The sequence below is a fragment of the Belonocnema kinseyi genome, chromosome 4 (genome assembly GCF_010883055.1).
Source record: "Belonocnema kinseyi isolate 2016_QV_RU_SX_M_011 chromosome 4, B_treatae_v1, whole genome shotgun sequence".
NCBI lineage: Eukaryota > Metazoa > Arthropoda > Insecta > Hymenoptera > Cynipidae > Belonocnema > Belonocnema kinseyi.
The window spans coordinates 34,941,945-34,961,483 of record NC_046660.1 but is presented as its reverse complement, the minus strand read 5'-3'; the positions used below and the strand labels follow the sequence as shown (position 1 = coordinate 34,961,483).

At 30.2% G+C, this 19,539-nt stretch overlaps 1 protein-coding gene across 1 annotated transcript in view; it reads right to left on the bottom strand.

Moving 5' to 3' along the window:
* LOC117171493 (tubby-related protein 4) overlaps positions 1 to 19,539 on the bottom strand; it is a 152,731-nt gene that overhangs the window by 85,436 nt on the left and 47,756 nt on the right. Inside the window, exon 2 of the mRNA XM_033358852.1 lies at positions 12,706 to 12,873. Coding sequence (XP_033214743.1) covers positions 12,706 to 12,873 — 168 coding nt within the window. The remainder of the gene's footprint in view (positions 1 to 12,705; positions 12,874 to 19,539) is intronic.

Sequence of the window (19,539 nt, the reverse complement as noted above, 5' to 3'; positions counted from 1 at the left end):
ACAATGAAGAATATCAATTTTCAACTAAAAATGAAATAGTTATATTATGTCCGAAAATTTCCACGTTTTGCTATTAAAATACATATATATGCATACAGCAATTATATTATAATAACACTGCGAATTATAGGTGTCTACTTACCATTGACGAGAAAGACGTATGCCTCCTCCCAGCTTCCATCGAAACACTTAACATTGAAATATTTTGATTTCTTATTATTAGGGTCGAAATTTGTTATATCATTCACAACCACTTTTTCTTTTGTTCCGCGTATCTGCTCGTATCCGAATACCATAATTCAAATATGGGTATATATTTTTTTAATATACAACGGCTGCGAAATATTCCGTCTTTCTCGCGTTCGTGTGACAAAACTCCCGTCCAGAAACGTTCATTTTCTGCCGGTTTACCACACGGAACGCGAAGGCAAATGGACGCCAGAAACAAAATAGCCCCTGCGGCCGGACGCGTCGATTAGGTATTTAAGGTTATGTGGGGGATATACAAGGTATCTGTACGTCCAGGGCCAAGCAATAATACTAATTGCATGTGACGGAACTTTATTTTTAATAAATCAAAACAAACATGTGAAGCAAATAAAGGACGTTCAGTGAGCACGACCAGACAGGGGCTAGATCGTGAAGTCTCTCTGTATCTCTCTTAGTTATCTCTTTCACCATTTTCCTTTCAGCTTTCTTATTTCCCTTTCCCTTTACACCTTTCTCATCCCCCTTGAATTTTTCTTCTCCCTTTCCCAATCTAATACAACGTTTTCCTTTCCCCTTTCCCTTTCCAACATTTACCATGTCTTCATTTTCCCGTACTCTTCACCCTCTTTCATGTTCTTCCCGTTCCCCTTTTATTTTTCCCTTTTCCTATTTCCGTCCTTTTCTTTTTCTATACACCCTTTCCTGTTTCTCAATTTTTCTTCCTCTTTTCCTTTCCCCCATTACCTTTAACTATTTCGCTTTCCCTTTTTAACCATTCCTTTTTTATCTTTTCCCCGTTCCCTTCAGCCTTTATCTCTTTTCTTCATTTCACCCTTTCCTTTTTTCTTTTCCCCTTTCCCTTTACTTATTTTTTCATTTCCCCATCATCCTTAACCGCTTCCCCTTTCCCTTTTCACACCTTCGCCTTTCCCCTCCCTCTATTTCCCCGTTCTCTTTACCCTTATTCTTTTTCCTATTCTCTTTTCCCTTTTATTTGTCTCTTTTTCCTACTCTCTTTTCCCTTTTATTTGTCTCTTTCCCCCTTTTTCTCTCTCTTTGCACCCTTTCTGGTGTCTTATTTTCTCTTTCCTTTTCCTCATTCCCTTTTTCTGTTTCCCTTTCGCCTTCTCCTTTTAATCTTTCCCTTTCCAACCTGTTCCCGTCCCCTTCACCCATTTACTCATTTTTCCATTTCCCCCTTTCTGTTTTTTCAAAAGGGGAAATGAGAAAGGGGGAAGCGTGAAAATTGAACGAGGAAAGGGGGAAATGGGGAAAAGAGAAAAAAGGTTGAAAGGAACGGGGAAAGGATGAAAAGAGAAACAGCAAAATAGAATGGGGGAAAGGACAAATAACGGAAAAAATGAGAAATTTGGTAGGAAGAAAATGAAAAGGACAAGGGAAAGGGCGAAAATGGGAAAAATAAAAAGAGAACGTGGAGAATAAGAAAAAAGTAGAGGGAACGGGGAATTAAAGATAAGGGGAAAGGGTAAATGGTGTAAAGGGAAAACGGAAACGCTAAAGAGGAATAGGAGAATAAAAGGGGAAATGGTTAAGAGGGGGAAGTGGAAAGAGGAAAGGAACACTGTGAAGGGGATTGATAAAAGGGAAAGAAAAATGCAAGGGGATGAGAAAAGGGAAAGGGGGGAGGGGAATAGTTCCCTTTACCCTTGTTCTTTTTCGTATTCTACGTATAGAAGTAAGTAATTAGCGCGTCGCCAGAAAGGTCCTACATATAAAATCCATATAGAAATCAGTTAAAATCCTGTTTGCAATTTCATATAGATTACATTACAGGAAACTAAATATAAAACCATAAAGAAGTAGGGAATTAGCACAATGTTAAAAAAATCTTATTTCGATATCCATATAGAAAACGTATCAAATCTTCTTTGTAATTCCATATAGATTACATATTAGAAAGATACATATAAATCCATATTGAAGTAGGTAATTAGCGCGTCATCAGAAAAGTCCTACTTATAAAATCCATATAGAAATCACTTAAAATCCTGTTTGCAATTTTATATAGATTACATATCAGGAGAATACATATAAAGCCATATAGAAGTAGGGAATTAGCACAATATTAAAAAAATCTTATTTGTACATTCATATATGAACTACTTCAAATCTTCTTTGTAATTCCATATAGATTACATGTTAGGAGCATTCATATAAATTCATATAGATGCTTAGGGACTTCGTGTGTCGACAGGAGAATCCTGTATGGATATCCATATAAATACTTATAACAAAAGGGAAGCTCTTTGAATTCCATTCAGAAACTATCTCAAATTCTAATAGGAAATCCATATAGAATACATCACAAAGAAATCCATATAGATACTTGTAGATTTTCTATGTGGCAAGTTATTTCTAAGTGGCACTACCAATAGAAACCATTAGGAAAATTAGATACTTATAGAAGGTCCATATGGATCTATGAGACATTAAATGGAGGGAGGCCCAGCATTATATACTAGAAAGAAAATGGAGGCACATGCGCGGTCGCACAGCGAGGAATACAAAATTGTTGAAGCTGTTTTTTTCGCGATGCAAAAATCATCCAAAATATTCGAAATGTAAGAATCGTAAAATGTAAGAATGCGTAAGTGCCACATTTCCTTTTTAGTGTCTTTACATGCGCTTGATTCGCCGACTTGAAAAGAGAGATCACGTTCAATCCGCTACCAGCGAAACGCGCTTTTTATTTTGCGCGTCTCTACAAAAAAATACAGTACACACCATGGAGGAGAGCTGCCTTCATGCTCTCCCCCACAACATTATAAAGAAATCTTTTAAATCTTCCAGATTCTTTTTTAAAAATCTTAAAAAGATTTTAGAATAATTTTACAAACCAAAATTTATTTTTAATTTTTCTAGTTTTGACCAAAAAATTGTATTTTTTTAAATCTTTGAAAATTCTTAAAAAGCTTCTAAATTTTGTATTAGAAATGTTCAAAAATCTTTTCAGGTTTTAAATTATTTTGGAATTTTTTCAAAACTCTAAATATATCCTAAGCTTCTTCGACGTTTTTCCAAATTAATAATTTTTAATCGTTACTTACGGATCAAGTTTTTTTTATCTTTTTAATTGTGCTCTAAACATTCATTTAAAAAAATAAAAATCATTCATAAAAATTTCTCTGCAATCTTAGGATATTTTTATTTTATTTTCTATACCCTTTACAGATTCTTACAAAGCTGAAAGATTTTATCACGAATCTTCAACATTTTTGATAAGTTTAATATTATTATAGTTAGGTGCGTTTCTCACATTTGATATAATTTATTAAAATCCCTCGCTCTTATTATTTATGCAACAGTGAAGACTGTGTCACTGAATGTTAATATCATGCAAAATAAACTCATACAAACTTTTTATTAGGTATTTTTTAAACAAAATGAATTTCCCTATCTAAATTAATTTACATAAAATTATTTTGAAAAATAAATAACATCTCGGATTTAAAATTATGTTTGGTAGATGTGGATATCTAGGTAAAATTTTAATTAGAAAAAAGTTACACAACTGAAAATGTTACTTGATCAGTGATTTATTATATCAGTAGAAGTTCTTGTTAGAAGTTTAATATTTCATAAAAAGTGTAGTTTCTTGTAGAAACTTATACATTAAATATTCCACAAAAATTGACAGTAAAGCACATGTCGAATCATTGATGTCGATTCTAACAGTATTGCTTGTAAAAATTTATATTTTTTTGTTTAAGCTTGTACTTTTTGAAAATAAACTACCAGTATTTACAACGTAATATTAAGTACAGTTTACCAGTATTTCAGTTTTTGTGAAGTTTTGTACTTTTTTATAAAGATTTATAATTTTCTACACTAAAATCCTGTAGTTTTTTGTAATACCTTGTAAATTTTTATAACAAAGGTAAAAAAAATTAACAAAATTTATAAAAATTTTTCAATTTTAGAAACTTGTGCTTTATTGTTAATTTTTTTTATATAAGAAGATACAAAAAGAAATTAGCTATTTGTATTTGATTGTATTTTTTGTTAAATTTCGTACATTTTTTCACAAAAAATACATGTTTTAAGAAAAAACTACAGTTGTAGAAAACTTGTGCATTCGTGTGAAAATTTTTTCCACCAAGGGTAGCTTATATCAATGATCCCATGATACTCCGGTAATCCTTAGATAATTCCATCAGACACCTATTCTTAATATCTGTATTCTAGCTATACTTACAATGTGTATCCACTGACCCTTATATGCAGAAAATGGTCCAAATATGTTCACTTTCGCTGATCCAAGGATCTTTCTGAATTCCTTTCTTCGTTTCCAACTGTATATTTAGCTGTTATAAAGAATAATTTAGGTTTCACAGCCAAGTTTTTTTCCATATAGAATAGTGATATAAAAATAGCTGTCAAGAGAAATTATCCGAATCATCGAAGAACCTCCAGCGCATCATATGAGTATCGAAATAAAATGGGCCACATTCTGATCGGGAGCTGGGATAGTTGGGATTTACTTTGGACATTTTCAAGAGTTTCACTACTTCAAATGCACACTTTCTCGATGGCAGGTGGTAATAATATTTAAATAATAATTAAAACATGCAAAAAAACTAAATCTCCGAATTCTGAGATATACGTTTTCTGGGTATCAGCCGTATATACAATAAGTGGAAAATAATAATTTCTTCAACTTAGCAACTTGGTCAAAATTATTGATGTACGAGAAAGATAAAAGCCAAGCAAAATTAAATGAAAAACAATATTTTGTTTAAACGCGGTTTGGTTTTGAATTCCAATTCCTCGAATTTCGCAATAATATAATATCATGAGAAAAACCTTAAGAAATTTACTCAAATATTTTTTTTAAAAAATCAGTTCATATTTCATTGAACTAAAATAATTTTCACAATAATATTATACATTTTAATGACAGCGAAATAATTATGGGGTTGGAAATATAACGTCGGGTTTTCTGAAAGTGACTTGTTTCAAGAATTTAAATGGTTTGAATGTTTTGCCGGGAGGCACTTGGGATTATTTCAGATAAAAGTGGTAGGTGTGGTTTTCAGGGGCTGTTGAATATTATTGTGGGGTTAGGAATATATCATGTGATTTTCTAAAGGTAAATTGTGTGATTATTTCAAATTTTTTAACTTGTTGAGGATTTTTTTGAAAAGTGCTTGGATCTTTTCGGGTAAAAGTGGTAGAGATGGTTTTCAGGGATTTTTAAATATTATTATGCTGGGGTCAAGAATATAACTTCGGGTTTCTCGAAGATAAGTTGGGTGATTATTTTTAATTTTATTAATTTTTTCAGTAAAAGTGGTAGGTGGCTTTCAAGGATTTTTAAATATTATTATGCTGGGGTTAGGAATATAACTTAGGGTTTCTCGAAGTTAATTTGGGTGATTATTTTTAATTTTTTAAATTTTTTGATTGTTTTACCTAGAGGCTCTTCGGATTTGTTAAAGTAAAACTGATAAAGAGGGTCTTAGGGAGTACTTGAAATTTATTATGGGACCAAAAAGCATAACTTGGAGTTTTCTGAAGATAACTTGTGTGATTATTTCAAATTTTTTTTTCGAAAGGCACTTGGGATTTGTTTAGTTCAAAGTGTTAGGGGTGTTTTTCGGGGTTGTCTGATTCCTTTTATGATTTTCGCAGTTTTTAAATGGTTGTAAAAACATTTTTTAAATAGTCGATACTCTTGTCCAACTATTTTTTATCACATTACTGAAAGTAAAAGATTATTTTGGTGTCAAGTCTGGTTTTTAATTCTTAAATACGAAAATGAAAATAACCAAACTACTTTTGAATTCTCAAAAAAACCAGTTAAATAAAATTGAATAGTAATATAAGAAATCTGTAAATGTCACCTTAATTATTTATTTAAAATACTTCTGCTTATAGAAAACATCTCAAACTTAACTTTAAAATTTATCAATTTTTAATTAATTATAAAAATATTCAATATTGAATATTCTTCAATTTTACATTTATTGTTTCTCGAAATTTTCACAAATTACAAAAAAAATTTTACCAAAGAATATCAGCTATACGTACAATTAAAGCAGCATTTTCTATCCAAGCCTGTTAGCCGGTTTTTGCTTTAAAAGACAAGACATCGAGGCGCAGATATATTTTCCCAGACTGACTAGAACTAGGAATTCCTGTAATACCCGCGCGCTATTTTTCACTTCAGGTTCTTATACAAATCATTTTGAACCAAATTCAAAATATTCACAGTTTTTCTACAATTGGCTTTTTACTTAAATTTCGAATAGTAAATACATAACTCTTTTTCCTAAACTATAAACGATAATTACAAGACTCGTTTGCATTAACCCTTGCTTGCCACCGCAAGGTAAAAAATACCCTAGGCCTATATTTCCTTGCATTTAATTACAGTTGCAGAGTTCTACTACATTTCAGGCTAAATAGAATCACGCTGGGTCGATTAGTATATTTTTTATAGCCATCTAAAATTGTGTGGGGTATAAAAATACCCCTATATGGCAAGTGCGTCTGAAATCAATATTTTGGAGTAAATTTTTGTTGTTGTGTATCTATCAACTTGAGAGATATTAAATATAGATATTCCACTTCGTAAAATGAGACCCGTTAATCTGCCATCTTCTCAACGATGCTCTTTTTGTAAAAGAAAAGGTGACCAAAGTGTTGTTATGTACCTCGATTGTAAACGTTCATAAAAAAGTGTGCAAATACTCTTAAAAGCTAAGATTTTTTGATATTACATTTCTCTTGTCTAATTTTAAATAAAATTTTACCTTATAGACTGTTTAAATGATAAATAAAATGAGTTATGTTGCTAAAAATAGGTAGTTCATTTTTTCACCAAATTTCTCCCTTCATTTTAAAATAAATAAACTTTCGTTGGTAGAAAATTAAATACTATTTTTTCCTTATACTAATAAACCGAACAAAGGCTCAGTTAAAATTTTAGCTCATTCTAACGTGGGAAAAAAGTTACGAATTTTTTTTGTAAAAATCGTCATTTTTACACTTTTTTGACTCTAGCATTTTTCTCCTATGTTTAAATTAATTTCTGGCTATATAAAGTACACTTTCTTTTAAAGAAAGCTTTTAGTATGTTCTAAAAAAATTTTCAAGTCAAAATATTCAGTAGTTTATTTTTTATAACAGTTTTTGTCACTGGGGTAAAAACTTGCCCGGGTGTGGCAAGTATGTTATTCTACAGAGGTGGGACAAGCAAGGGTCAATATTGAAAAGTTTGAAATCTTTTATTAAAAGTGAATCAAGATCTCCAAAATTTTGGTACCCGTCCAAGATTCCTGGACTAATTCTATACTTTTCACAGGACATATTTTTTCCGTGTAAATGGAATTTTTTGCACTTATATATAAGCTTGTGGAAAAAGTACATGAATGTTTCAACATCTGGTTTTATTGCATTAAGTTATGAATTAAAAGTAATCAATCATTTCTGTATGAAGGCTTTCGTTCTTAAGAGACTGTCAATTTCAAGTTCATTTATTCCTCGAAAGCATATACCATGAGGGGACCCTCGCCTCGCCTGTATGCTGCCTGATAGTGAAGGGGGATTACCCGGAAAACATACTTTTCTATATCTATACGCAACTATCTAAAAGTGTGATAACCCAACGGGAGTTGAACTCCGCCCCTTGAAAATTGCCCTAGGGGAAAACTGATGGTTGCTCTAGGTGCTTCAAATCAATCAAGTGACACTTAAATCTAGTTTGCTTTGAAATCTCTCTCTGATCTGGACCAATTTCATTTCAAGATGAAGATTAGCAATAATAAATGCCTTTGGATGAAATAGCTTAGAATAACACGCTATAAAATTCTATGGATATATAGTAGTGTGGTTTAAAAAAGAGTGGGACTTTTTTTAAAAATGATCATGCTCTCAGTTCCCAAATTCGTTTAGATACAAAAAAATTAATCAGTTATATTTGTTTTATTTTTTAAGAAATTGAGATTTATAGGTGTCCCAAACTGCATGAAATTTTACACGTATTTCCCATAAGAAAAAAAATACGGTCTATTACATTTTTTGCAGAATCGTCAAAGTTAAAGGCATGTGATAGTTCGACGTGTGGTAAATCAGGTTCAGTTCCCTTAGCCTTTTTCCACAAAACTGAAAATGTTTAAAAACTCAATTCGGAGTTGCTATAAAATATTACAACGGACGTCTCCTGACTCTTTTTTAGGGATAATAACAAAAGAAATGTATTGCGCTAAATAAAATTTTTATGAAAGTGCATAATTTTGAGGTTAGGATCTTTTTTCAGCTCTCTTCAGTCCGACGATGAAGGTCTCTGTCATATCGATGTGATCGGTAACAGTCAAGAATAATTATGAGAGAGAATTGTAACACGCATAACCTCAAAATACACATACACATTCAATTTAGAAAAACTAAATTTGTTTAAATTGACCTTCAAAAAAAGAGTTTCGGGACGTCCGTTAGAATTTTTGCTATCACTCCCCTGATTTTGAAGACAAAATCTTTATTATTGTACCAAAAAACTGAAGTAATCTAACACTGATACAACCCGAAAATTAAAAAATTGATTTCATTAAGGAATTCTTCTTGCTACGTAAGTAAAAGAGTAACATCAACACTTAACTTAAAAATTTAGATGTTATGATTAACATGATTTACTCTGGTGCTACTGAACTGATTAGTGAATAAGTACAACTACTATTTCAATCAGTGAATTTTTCACTGATTCATATTCAGAAAGTGCAGTAGATATTAAAACAAAAGATGCAATAATTAGGATTAATTTGCAGGAGTAGGTCAGTAAATAAGCTGTAAACATTTTTTTATGAATTGCAACACAATGTTTATTGCAGAGGCTAAAATATAAATTTTGAACGGTGCAACTCTAACTATCAGCCACCCTTCCTCTCCATTCCCTAGAGAAATTTTTTTTTATCCATTATAATGTACATGTGAAAACAGATTAAGAAGATCGAAATAAAATGAATACTTGCTGTAATGACTAGTGTAAAATAAGAGGTAAGTGATTAATTTGTAAGTTTTTATGTTATTTGAATGAATCATTCTGGCAAGTATTTGAGTCGCTGAATCAAAAGTTATATTTAATATGACCCATATAATAAAATTTCAAAAATATTTTAAATATATCTTTTTATTTTTTTTAAATATCCACAAAAGAAAGAGGTTGTTAAAAAATGATTTTTGTTATGTTTAAATATTACTTGTTCATAGGTTATTTTAACGCTCACTTTACTGGAGGCATAATAGGCTCCTAACATGGTGGTTCGAAGACATTTTTTATTCATTCTTCAATTTATAGTATTAAAAATGGTAGCTTGGATTTATGTGTTTTGAAATCATTGAACTGTACAATGTATGGAAGTTAAAAATTAAGAATTTTGTAGCTTAACGTCTTTTATTTACCAAGTTTTCATTTGAAAAGTGCTCAAGTCTTTAATTATATAGGCGGTTGGATTAAAAAATGTTCAAGGTTTAATCTTAAAGGTTTTAAATTTAAAAGTATTCCACTTTTAGTGTTTTAATTTGCAGTTATGTTTTTTTTTTATTTAATGTTTTAATTTCAATATTCCTTCTCAATTTTTCAATTTTTGTTTTCATTTAAAAATTTGTTCTTTTTTTACCAAGAATGACAAACATTAAGAACATTTCATTTTTTGTACAAAATTTTCCACGAGGAACCTTAGAATGGATAGCCCATAAATGTCTGCATTGCATGATTAGTGCAAATAAAATTAATTTTGGTCCTAAAAGGAGTTTTTGACCGGCAACTAAATGTTCTTAGACGATAGTTTTCTCATTCATCTCTCTTAATTAACGTCTTGATTTAATTTTCTGCTAGTTATTTCCCTCTCGGTAATTTCAATTCTAGAAGTCTTAATTGTACATTTTATGTTACAGTATAACATTTTTTGGCTCGAATTGGCTTTTAGGGTCAAGAAGGTAGCGTGAAATTAGTCTGGCGTCTGGAAACTTGCGATACAAGTTATACGCGAAGGGTTTTCACGGCGCTTTGCATTTATCTTGAGACGTATATCTATACCGTAGCCAACTTTCGTGGGTAGCGAACGGCCTGATTACGTTTTGTGCTCAACGTGGTGAAAATACCATTGGAAATTGTTCGATAAAAAATCTTACGAAACTCGCAAATCATTTTTATATGCAATGAAGTTCGATTCCATGGTTTTATTTCACAGTTTCAATTTCGTAAAAGAAAAATTCCATTTTCTAAAAAAATAGGAGAAAATTGTTGCTATTAATGTGGTGTCAAGAAAATTACTTTTCCTTCAAGATTTCTTTTTCAACTTCATTTAAAAATTGCAATATTTCACTATTTCATTATGAAATGCGAAAGATTAATTTGTAAACACGCATAAACTGTAATATAATAGAAAACATCAAACCAAAGAGTGATTGATGATATCTGAGACCCCTTCTGCAGGTCACTTTAAAAAAAATACGTAACAGTGACTGATCACAGCAAAATTATTGGTAATACAAGAGTGATTGGTCATATCACAAACCCCTTTTCCAAGTCGCCCTTTCCAAAATACGTGTCAGTGACTGGTCAAATATAAGCGACTGATCATATCTTCAACGCTTTGTCCAGGTTGCCCTCTGGAAAACAATTATCAGAGATTGGTTACAGAAGAGTCACTAGTCATAACTGAAACTCCATTTTCAGCTCGCCCTCTAAAAATGTGTGCCAGTGACTGGTTACAGAAGAGTTATTAGTCACAGAAGAGTGTTTGGTCACAGAAGAGTGATTAATTATATCTTAAACACCTTTTCCAATTTACTTTTTAAAAATGCGCTTCAGTGAATGGTCACTGAAAAGTAAAATTATCATATCTCGAACCTCCTCTCTAGGTTAGCCTTTAAAAAAGACGTGTCGCTTACTTATCTCAGAAGAGTGATTTTTATATTTTGAACCTTCTTTTTCAGATCGTAGTTCCTTTAAAAACGCGTTTAATAAACTGATCACAGGAGAGCGACAGTTCATATATCAGACCGCTTTTCCATGTCACCCTTAAAAAAATACGTATCAGTGACTAATCACAAAAAAGTGTATGGTTACACACGAGTGATTAGTCATATCTCGAATCCTTTTTTCAGGCCGTTCTTAAAGTGGGGGAAGTGGTAGGGGTTTAAAGGCGAAAAGAATGCATATTTTTAAGAATTTTTTTTAGATATAAATAATGCTGGATTATTAATTTGAACTATATATTTTAGTAGAACATTCTAACTATTTTAAACCAATTTTCATTAAAAAATATTTTTAAATGACCACGTGACATCGAATCTCATGAGACGCCTCGAAAAAAAATTTTTGCGCCGTGAACATTATAACTCATCACTGGATCATCTAAACCGAAAAGATAAAAATGCATTTTAAAGGTGGTATGTTTCCGCAGGTAATTAAAAAGCGTTTTTTTAATTTTTTAACATTTTTTACATAATTTTGTAGAAAAAACCGCGATTTTCGCTAAACAAATCGGTTAATTTGTTATTGTAAAATGAACAAAAATTGTTAAAAACAAAAAAACTCTTGCTGATTACCTATTGAATAATGTGAGGAAATAGTGTACCAAATTTGAAAAGAATCGGTCGAATAGATTTTGAGTTCTAATGTTCACGAACTTTTTGTTCATGTCTGCGTTGAATCCTACTCTCTTCAAAGAATACGTAAACGAATTGAGCTATAGACGCGGTCGCTTAAAACGCTGTATCTTCGTTTGTTTTGCTCCGATTTACATAAAATTTGGACAAAATTTTCTTGAGATGTTGTTCAATCAGATTTTTTTTTAATTTGGTAAAAAAAAAATTTCCACCCCCCCTCCCCCAATCAAATACTTGTGTCCCCCTTTCCAAGTCCTCCTTCAAAAAATAGGTGTGAGTAGCAGGTCACAGAAGAGAGACTGTGCATACTTCCAACGCCTTTTCCAAATGGTAAATTAATGCTTTAGTGTATGATTGGAACTGATAAGCAATTCTTAGTCTGTTTTTTGTTTTATAATTATATGAAAGTTTCTGTGTGTTAACAAATTGATCTTCCTTGTTTCATAATAAAATAATAAAATATTGTACCAATTAGCTAAGGTTATAAAAACTTGCAGGAATAGAAAATTTGTTTAAATTCGCGAGAAACCGGTTTTTTTTAAATCCACACACGTTACATCGACCGAGATGCGAGATTCTTTCAACTCCTGCTTAGATCAAGCGGTAGCGCTCTGATTTTTCACACGGAGAGTCCGGGCTCGATTCCTATGTTTTTTGGCTTTCAAATTTTCTTTACAATTGACTGATATTAAATTTTTTCGGGACGAGTGTATGCAGCCAATTTTTATTTCCGAGATTTCTGTCTCCCCTAATGTGAAATGTGAACGCAACAAAAAAAGATAAGGGCATATATATTTCAAAAGCTCCACGTGCAAGTGAGCTGACAAGCCATTTTTCATAGAAAATGAAAAACACGCTTACCTCGCTTCTGTGACCTCTGAGGTTATAATTCGCTCTAAGGGGTAGTTCTGTTGCTCTGGTGCGACAATGCGAGGTAGTAAACGTAACGCCGACCAATCCTCGAGCGTTACCCGTAGCCAGCCATCCTTCTTGATAGTAATTAGTGCGATTCAGCTTCCAGCCTTCGTCCTATTCAAGCAAACAATACATTTATTAAAACACTTTTTTTTAAATAATCATATTATTATCTAGAAATTTCAATTTATTTTTTGCTATACTTCTTTATTTGCAAACTATACTTCTTCAGGGTGGCCGCTACACCGGTAAAGGACCAGGAATTTTATGAAACCAGGAAAACCCAGGAAATGACAGTGAATTTATTTTTTGACCGAAAATTTTACAAATATTTAGAAAACAAATCTATCTAACTTTGATTTCAACCTTTTTCGAAATAATTAGTTAAATTTTTATCTTTTCCAATTATGATCTCATTCAGTTTAGAATGGATAATTTAAAAATCTTTCATTTTTCAAGTTTTCCATTTTAGATTTTAATTTTGAAGCGTATATTTTAAAGTAAAGAATTTTAAACTGCAGTTTTAATGACTTTAAAAATTAAAAATTAGAAGTGTTTGAAAATGGAAGATTTTGGATTAAAAAAATTTAAGTTCATCTTATGTGTATTATAAACTAATGAATAATTTTTAAAATTGAATTTTAAAAATGAATGCTAATTGATTTTACAAGGCGATTCAGAATCAGTTTATAATTGTAGAATTTTCCGCTTTTAAAGTTATAAATTGAACTGTTTCAATTGGAAAATCTTATCAGTGAAACAAATGCAAACGCCTGATTGAAATTGGAACGTTACAATTTTTTTGTTAAATTTAAAAAATTTTAATTTCGAAGTCCAATTGTTGAATTTTGATGTACAAATAACAATTGAGCATCTATTATTCTTAAAAAAAATTCGTGTAAGTTTTAATTAAAATGTGAAATGATCTGAAATAATTTACAAGAAGTGTCTACGTGTCACGGCAAAATCGGATTATTCGTACCAAAATTTTATTACAAATAGCCCACGGCCTAATTTAAAACAAAATTGTCAAGCTATTAAAAGTAAAATAATTTAAGTTTTAATTTAAGAATCATTCAGTTTATTTAAAAAAATGCAATCGTTCAATTTTTCATGTTTCTAGCAAAATAGACTTAAAATGATATAATTTTTAAATTTTTTGAATTCATTTATTGATTTCATTTTATACGTGTAAGTTATTGGGCATTTGAATGAAACATTTTGAAATTGATTTTTATTACTTCAAATGGAAAATTTTTTATCTTGAGTTTGATTTTTTTAATTTCATTTACCGTAAAAATTGTTTGCGAACCGTGAAATTACGGTGATATGACCGGAAATTTTCTTCTTTGATTAAAATGCCCAACCTGTTTTTTACTTCAAGGAATCAAGAACCATTTTTAAATATTTGTCGCTCGATTCCAAAATTTGTGGATTGCGATTTTCATTTGTTAGCTTTCTACATTTTTAACATTTAACAATATTATTTTGCCTTCTCTTCAAATTTTTATTCTTTTCCATTTTAAAGCCTCGATTTTTTGCTTACCTGTCAGGATTTTTAGTTTTTATTCAACTTTTTTTCACATGCCATAATACAAAATAGATGTAGAGAATTTTTTTGATAAAAAGTGATACAAAATTTCGATACATTTTTTAACTCTAAATACAAGAACAACCTCAAACGTTTCTTGAGATAATCATAAAGAAACTAAAAAAACGTAAAAAAGCAGGGTGTCTTAAATTCGATACACTAAGGTTAATACCAATTTTTTAAATAATTATAAAATAGTAAGAATTTTCTTTCTTTTTTAACGCAAAAAAAATTTGTTTAAAAGTTTATAATTCCAGCTGTAACTTTCTCAATATACTTAACAAAGAAACCATATATTTTTGTAGAGTAGATATTTTGAAAATGTATTATTATTCAAGGCAAATAATAGATGGATCTGAAGAGAATTCAAGATAAATCGAATACTTTGCTTTGGATGCGAATAAAAGGCGAGATGTATCATCTTCAGAAATAGATGTCTTCTTTTTCATGTATCTTGTGATGCATTTTTTAAACGTTTTTCTTAGTATTTTTGGATTGTCTCGAGAACCATTTGAGTTATCGCAAAAGTAAAGTAGTCGTTATATTCAGCGTTCAAAATGAATCGATATCATGAATTACTTTTGGCCCACAAAATTTTCTACATCCACTTATAGAGCGATATGTGAAAATTCAAAAAGAATTAAAAAACTGACTGCGAAAATAAAGTTCAGATTGGAATTAATTTATAATAATAAATAAACGATTTGGAAGTCTTTGGCTCTTTTCACCGAATAACCTATACACCTAGATTTTTGTGTAAAGTTTTATTATTTAAAACTATTAAAATGATCAAATGTTTACGCTTTCAATTTTAAAAGCTTAAAATTTTAAGTTCCAAAGACTTTAAATTATTGATTTTACTTTCTCCATTTCAGATCTCTTAAAAATCAAGGACTTTCTAGTTACATTGAAAAATGTTGTCCATGTCTGACTAATATATACTTCTACTACTTACTTCATACTAAATGCTATTTGTATGTACTTTCATCAGTTACTTTATTTTTATCTCTTTTATTCAAAATATTTCTGCCCATTATAATATCTTTGCATATAAATAATGCTTAAAACCCTTTCTCGGAACTTTAGAAACAAAATTTTCCGAGTTTAATTCCCTCTAAAGAGCCTCTGGGGCAAAAAGCGGGATCGGGTAAATTGAATTTGAAAAATAGTATTTTTTTACTAGAGTCTAGAAATTAAATTTCAAAATTTGTAGTCAACACATGTTCAACTATTGCACATGCGGCATCCTGTAGAATGGAATTAGTTTCCGTAATGAAATTGTTCTACATTCACTAGAGAAACTTACCGCATCTAAAATTGACATAATTGTATACCAAATTATTTTATGTCCCGATATTTTGGATGAATACATGTTTTCATTAGAGTTTAGTTTATTATATTCTGAATAAATCAGTAGACTTTCGGAAAATTATACTTTGTTACTGAAAATTAAATAGGATATTTCCATGTAGCAAGTTGTGCAATGTAATCCTATTTCATTCTCTGAAGCAGCCTATTGTTAAAAGGCCACTTCAATTCAACACTTACATTTCTAAGGATTCTGGATCTCTGCAAATGTAATAAATTATGGTACTCAAATGAAGAAACAAAGGGCCCCCTTTTACCTGTAGTAGGCATTTTAAAAACAATTATATTTAAATTCAAAAAATTGTTAAACATTTTTTAAGTTTGTTGAAGGCTTGACATACACTGTGGGGATAAATCAAGTTCAAATTAAAGTTCCAATTGAATGGGATTTTTGATATAATCTTAGGCAAATTTCTTCATTTCTTAGTAATTAAATAAAAAAATCAACTTTATTCGAAAAGCGCTTGACGGATATCTTCGTTTTCACCTTCAAATGTTTCTAGAATTTCATATTACTATAAACTATCAAAAAATCCTATTTACTTGTAACTTTTATTTGAACTTCTCAACAACTAAAACTATTCAATTTTTGCGTCTTTAAAGTCGATGTAAATATTAACGTTCCGAATACCGCTTATTATGATAATTTAATTCACAAACCGTCTCCCATTTGCAGATAAATTTCCACACACATTACACCTAATTCACAGTAAAACGTAGAGAAAACTCAGGGATAGTAAATTAAAAAGGGAACGTTTATGAAATGCACATTTAATTACGGTGAGCACGAGATTAAAGGCAGCCTTGCCTTTTCATGGTTTACACAATTCTGAAATGAAAATAAAAAGTCCGACTGGCATGATAAGGGAATGGCAAATGTCGACTTTGGCCTTCGCTTGAACGAACTAGCAATCATACATATACATATTAACCGCATTATCTTGACGTCTATTCTACTGAATCCCATGGGAACTTTTATAAATGAGCATTATACACAGAAAAAAAGTTTTTAAAAAAAGATTTAAAGAATATCAATGCTTGTAATTCAGGCGACAGCGGAGCTCTTCTGATCATAACAAGCAGAAACGGAAACGGAACTTTTGACGCTCTTACAAAACTTTCGAACCATAAATATCACTTCTGTCGGAGAAATTACATTGAAATGTTTTGAAATGGGTTACTTCGGTAATTCAAATGCACTCTCAATGAGGTTCTCATATCAACCCTTTCTCAATTTTATTGTTATTGGGTCCCTAAAGTGGTAAAATTAATTACTTTCCATAGACTTCAATCCAATTCTTAAAAAGTGCATGGCGCTATTTTCGATTAATATCTAAAAATTATCTCGAAACTTTACTAATTAGATTTTTGACTTATATTTTAAAAAGGCAATTGCATATTCCTTAATCGATATAAAAGGTCCGGTTTTTTAAGATGCTTATCAATTCGTGACGTTAGCTTATAACTACGAAAAATATGTTCAAAAATTTCTTATAATGATTTCCAGATGCCACAGCGATACCTTTTAGTTATAATTAAACAGATATCTAAAACCACCTATTTTCTTTAGTATTTCAATTGAAAATCAAATTACTTGAATAAAGTAACCTAAAAGTTATTTGTAATTTTAGCAAACATTTATTTTTCAAAATATGTCTTATTCAATTTTAAGAAATTTATTTTTAAAATGTTTTATCCCCTATAAATTTAACTGAAAATCTGCGAGTAATTAATCATTCTCTTATACCTATGACTTATTTTTAATGTAGGGTAAAGGGAGGCAGCGCCAACCAGTGGGGCAAAGGTGATTTTCCTTATAGCATGGCTATTATTTAACAATTTTGGTTCTACTTTGCATCAAATAAATCTATTTCATCAAAGCGATTTTGTTACTTACTAAAATCTTGAAAATTGACGTTGCAAGAGAAAAATTATACAGAAAACAGTTTTACCGCGAAAGAATGGAAGTTTCGTTGACAGAGATATAAAGTTTTCAACTCTATTGACAATACTTACCGTATAAAACTTTGATATTTTGACAGATAAAATAATATCACACAATCTAATTATATTAATTAGACGTAATTCAAGTCCAAAATATAATATATCTCATAAATAAGTGAGGCATGGCCAGGGGGGCAAGCATGACGAAAATAATATTGACAAGTGCTTAGGTGAAACACGTGTCACAAGTTTCGTCGATAAATGATCGGCAATGTAGAACAGCAACTTATCTTGTGGGCTACATTGAAGAAACTATTAAATATTATTATTATCAATCTAGTCGGTATGCAGTTGTCTTGTATTGGTACAGTAGAAACATTGCATAAATTTCCTTTCCAGCACAATGTCAACGAATAAGAGGTTATATTACAGCTATCTCTATTTTTATTCAAAATAACTTATTCTTCTTGTTGGGCATCTTTAAAGGTAATTTTTCCAGTACATAAAATACCACAGAAGCAAACCATCATATTTTCTTATCTTTAAATGTTTTGATTTTCATGAAAAGCTGCAGACGGCTTTACCCTCAGGTGAGGGGCAAAGCCGACGAAATACAGCATGTTAGAAATAATTAAATTACCAAATTATTATTTTTTTTGTGATTAATACTTATAGAAATACAATATAATATAATGTAGAACTCGAAATGAGAAAAAACTGGATCAATTCAACATCTTATTAACTTTAAAAAAAACATTGACTGTTAACTTGTTGGTGCTGCCCCCCCCCCCCTTTCCCTACTCATTGAATTACACAAAAACTAAGTTGAATCTCAGGGTGCTAAAAACATTTAAACTTATAATTTTTCACTGAGCCGAAATGTATAAGCTTCTATAAAAATTAAGATTCCATATTTATTATATGCACAATTTTGGGGAAAAATAATGTCATTACTTTTTCATAATCTGAATAATATTCTTGTGCTTTAGTTTGGCAAATTTGGACGAATTTCAATTTTTTATCTGAGTGGAAATCATATTTTCAAAATAAATTTTAGAATCTCTATATAACAGGATGTTCATTCAAATCCTGGAAAAAATATAATAATAAATACAATATAATAATATTATATTATGCATTTTTTAAGAATCGATTCAGAATATGTATACAGTTTTGCGAGCTTATCATCAGTAATGTTTATTGAGTTTCTAGGGATTTAGAATAAAATCAATTTGAATATCAGAATAAAATCAATTTCAATAAAATTTTAAACCATTTTTTATTTTCTCATATTCATAACTCTGTGCATGTTTAAGTGAAATTAATGTGGATACTACATTAAATACAATTTAAACCGATTCGAATGTTTAACTTTTTAAGTAAAATTTTTGCATTTTCAAAAAGATAACTGAATTTTTAACCAAATAGTTTAATTTACAATTGAAAAGATAAATTTTCTACCAAAAAGGACAATTTTTCAACAAAATACATGGGTTCTCAACGAAATTAATCTCTTTAGTTAACAATGTAACTATTTTGTTGGAAATTCGTCTTTTTGTCAGAGCATTTATCTTCTTGGTTGAAAATTTAGCTACTTAATTAAAAGTTGAATTCCTTAACTATAAAACCATTTTTTATTGTTTGAAGATTTATTATTTTAGTTAAAAATTTATGTTTTTTGGGAGAAATTATTCTTCTTGGTTGAGACTTCATATTTTTTAGTTGAAAGCTCAACTACTTGGTTAAAAGTTAAAGTACTTTGTTAAAAAGACATTTTTTGTTTAAAATTTTGTCTTTGCTGAATAAATTCAAATGTCTATGATTGGAAATAAAGAAAATGCTATTGAAATATCAACTTTTACATTTTTCCTTAAGAA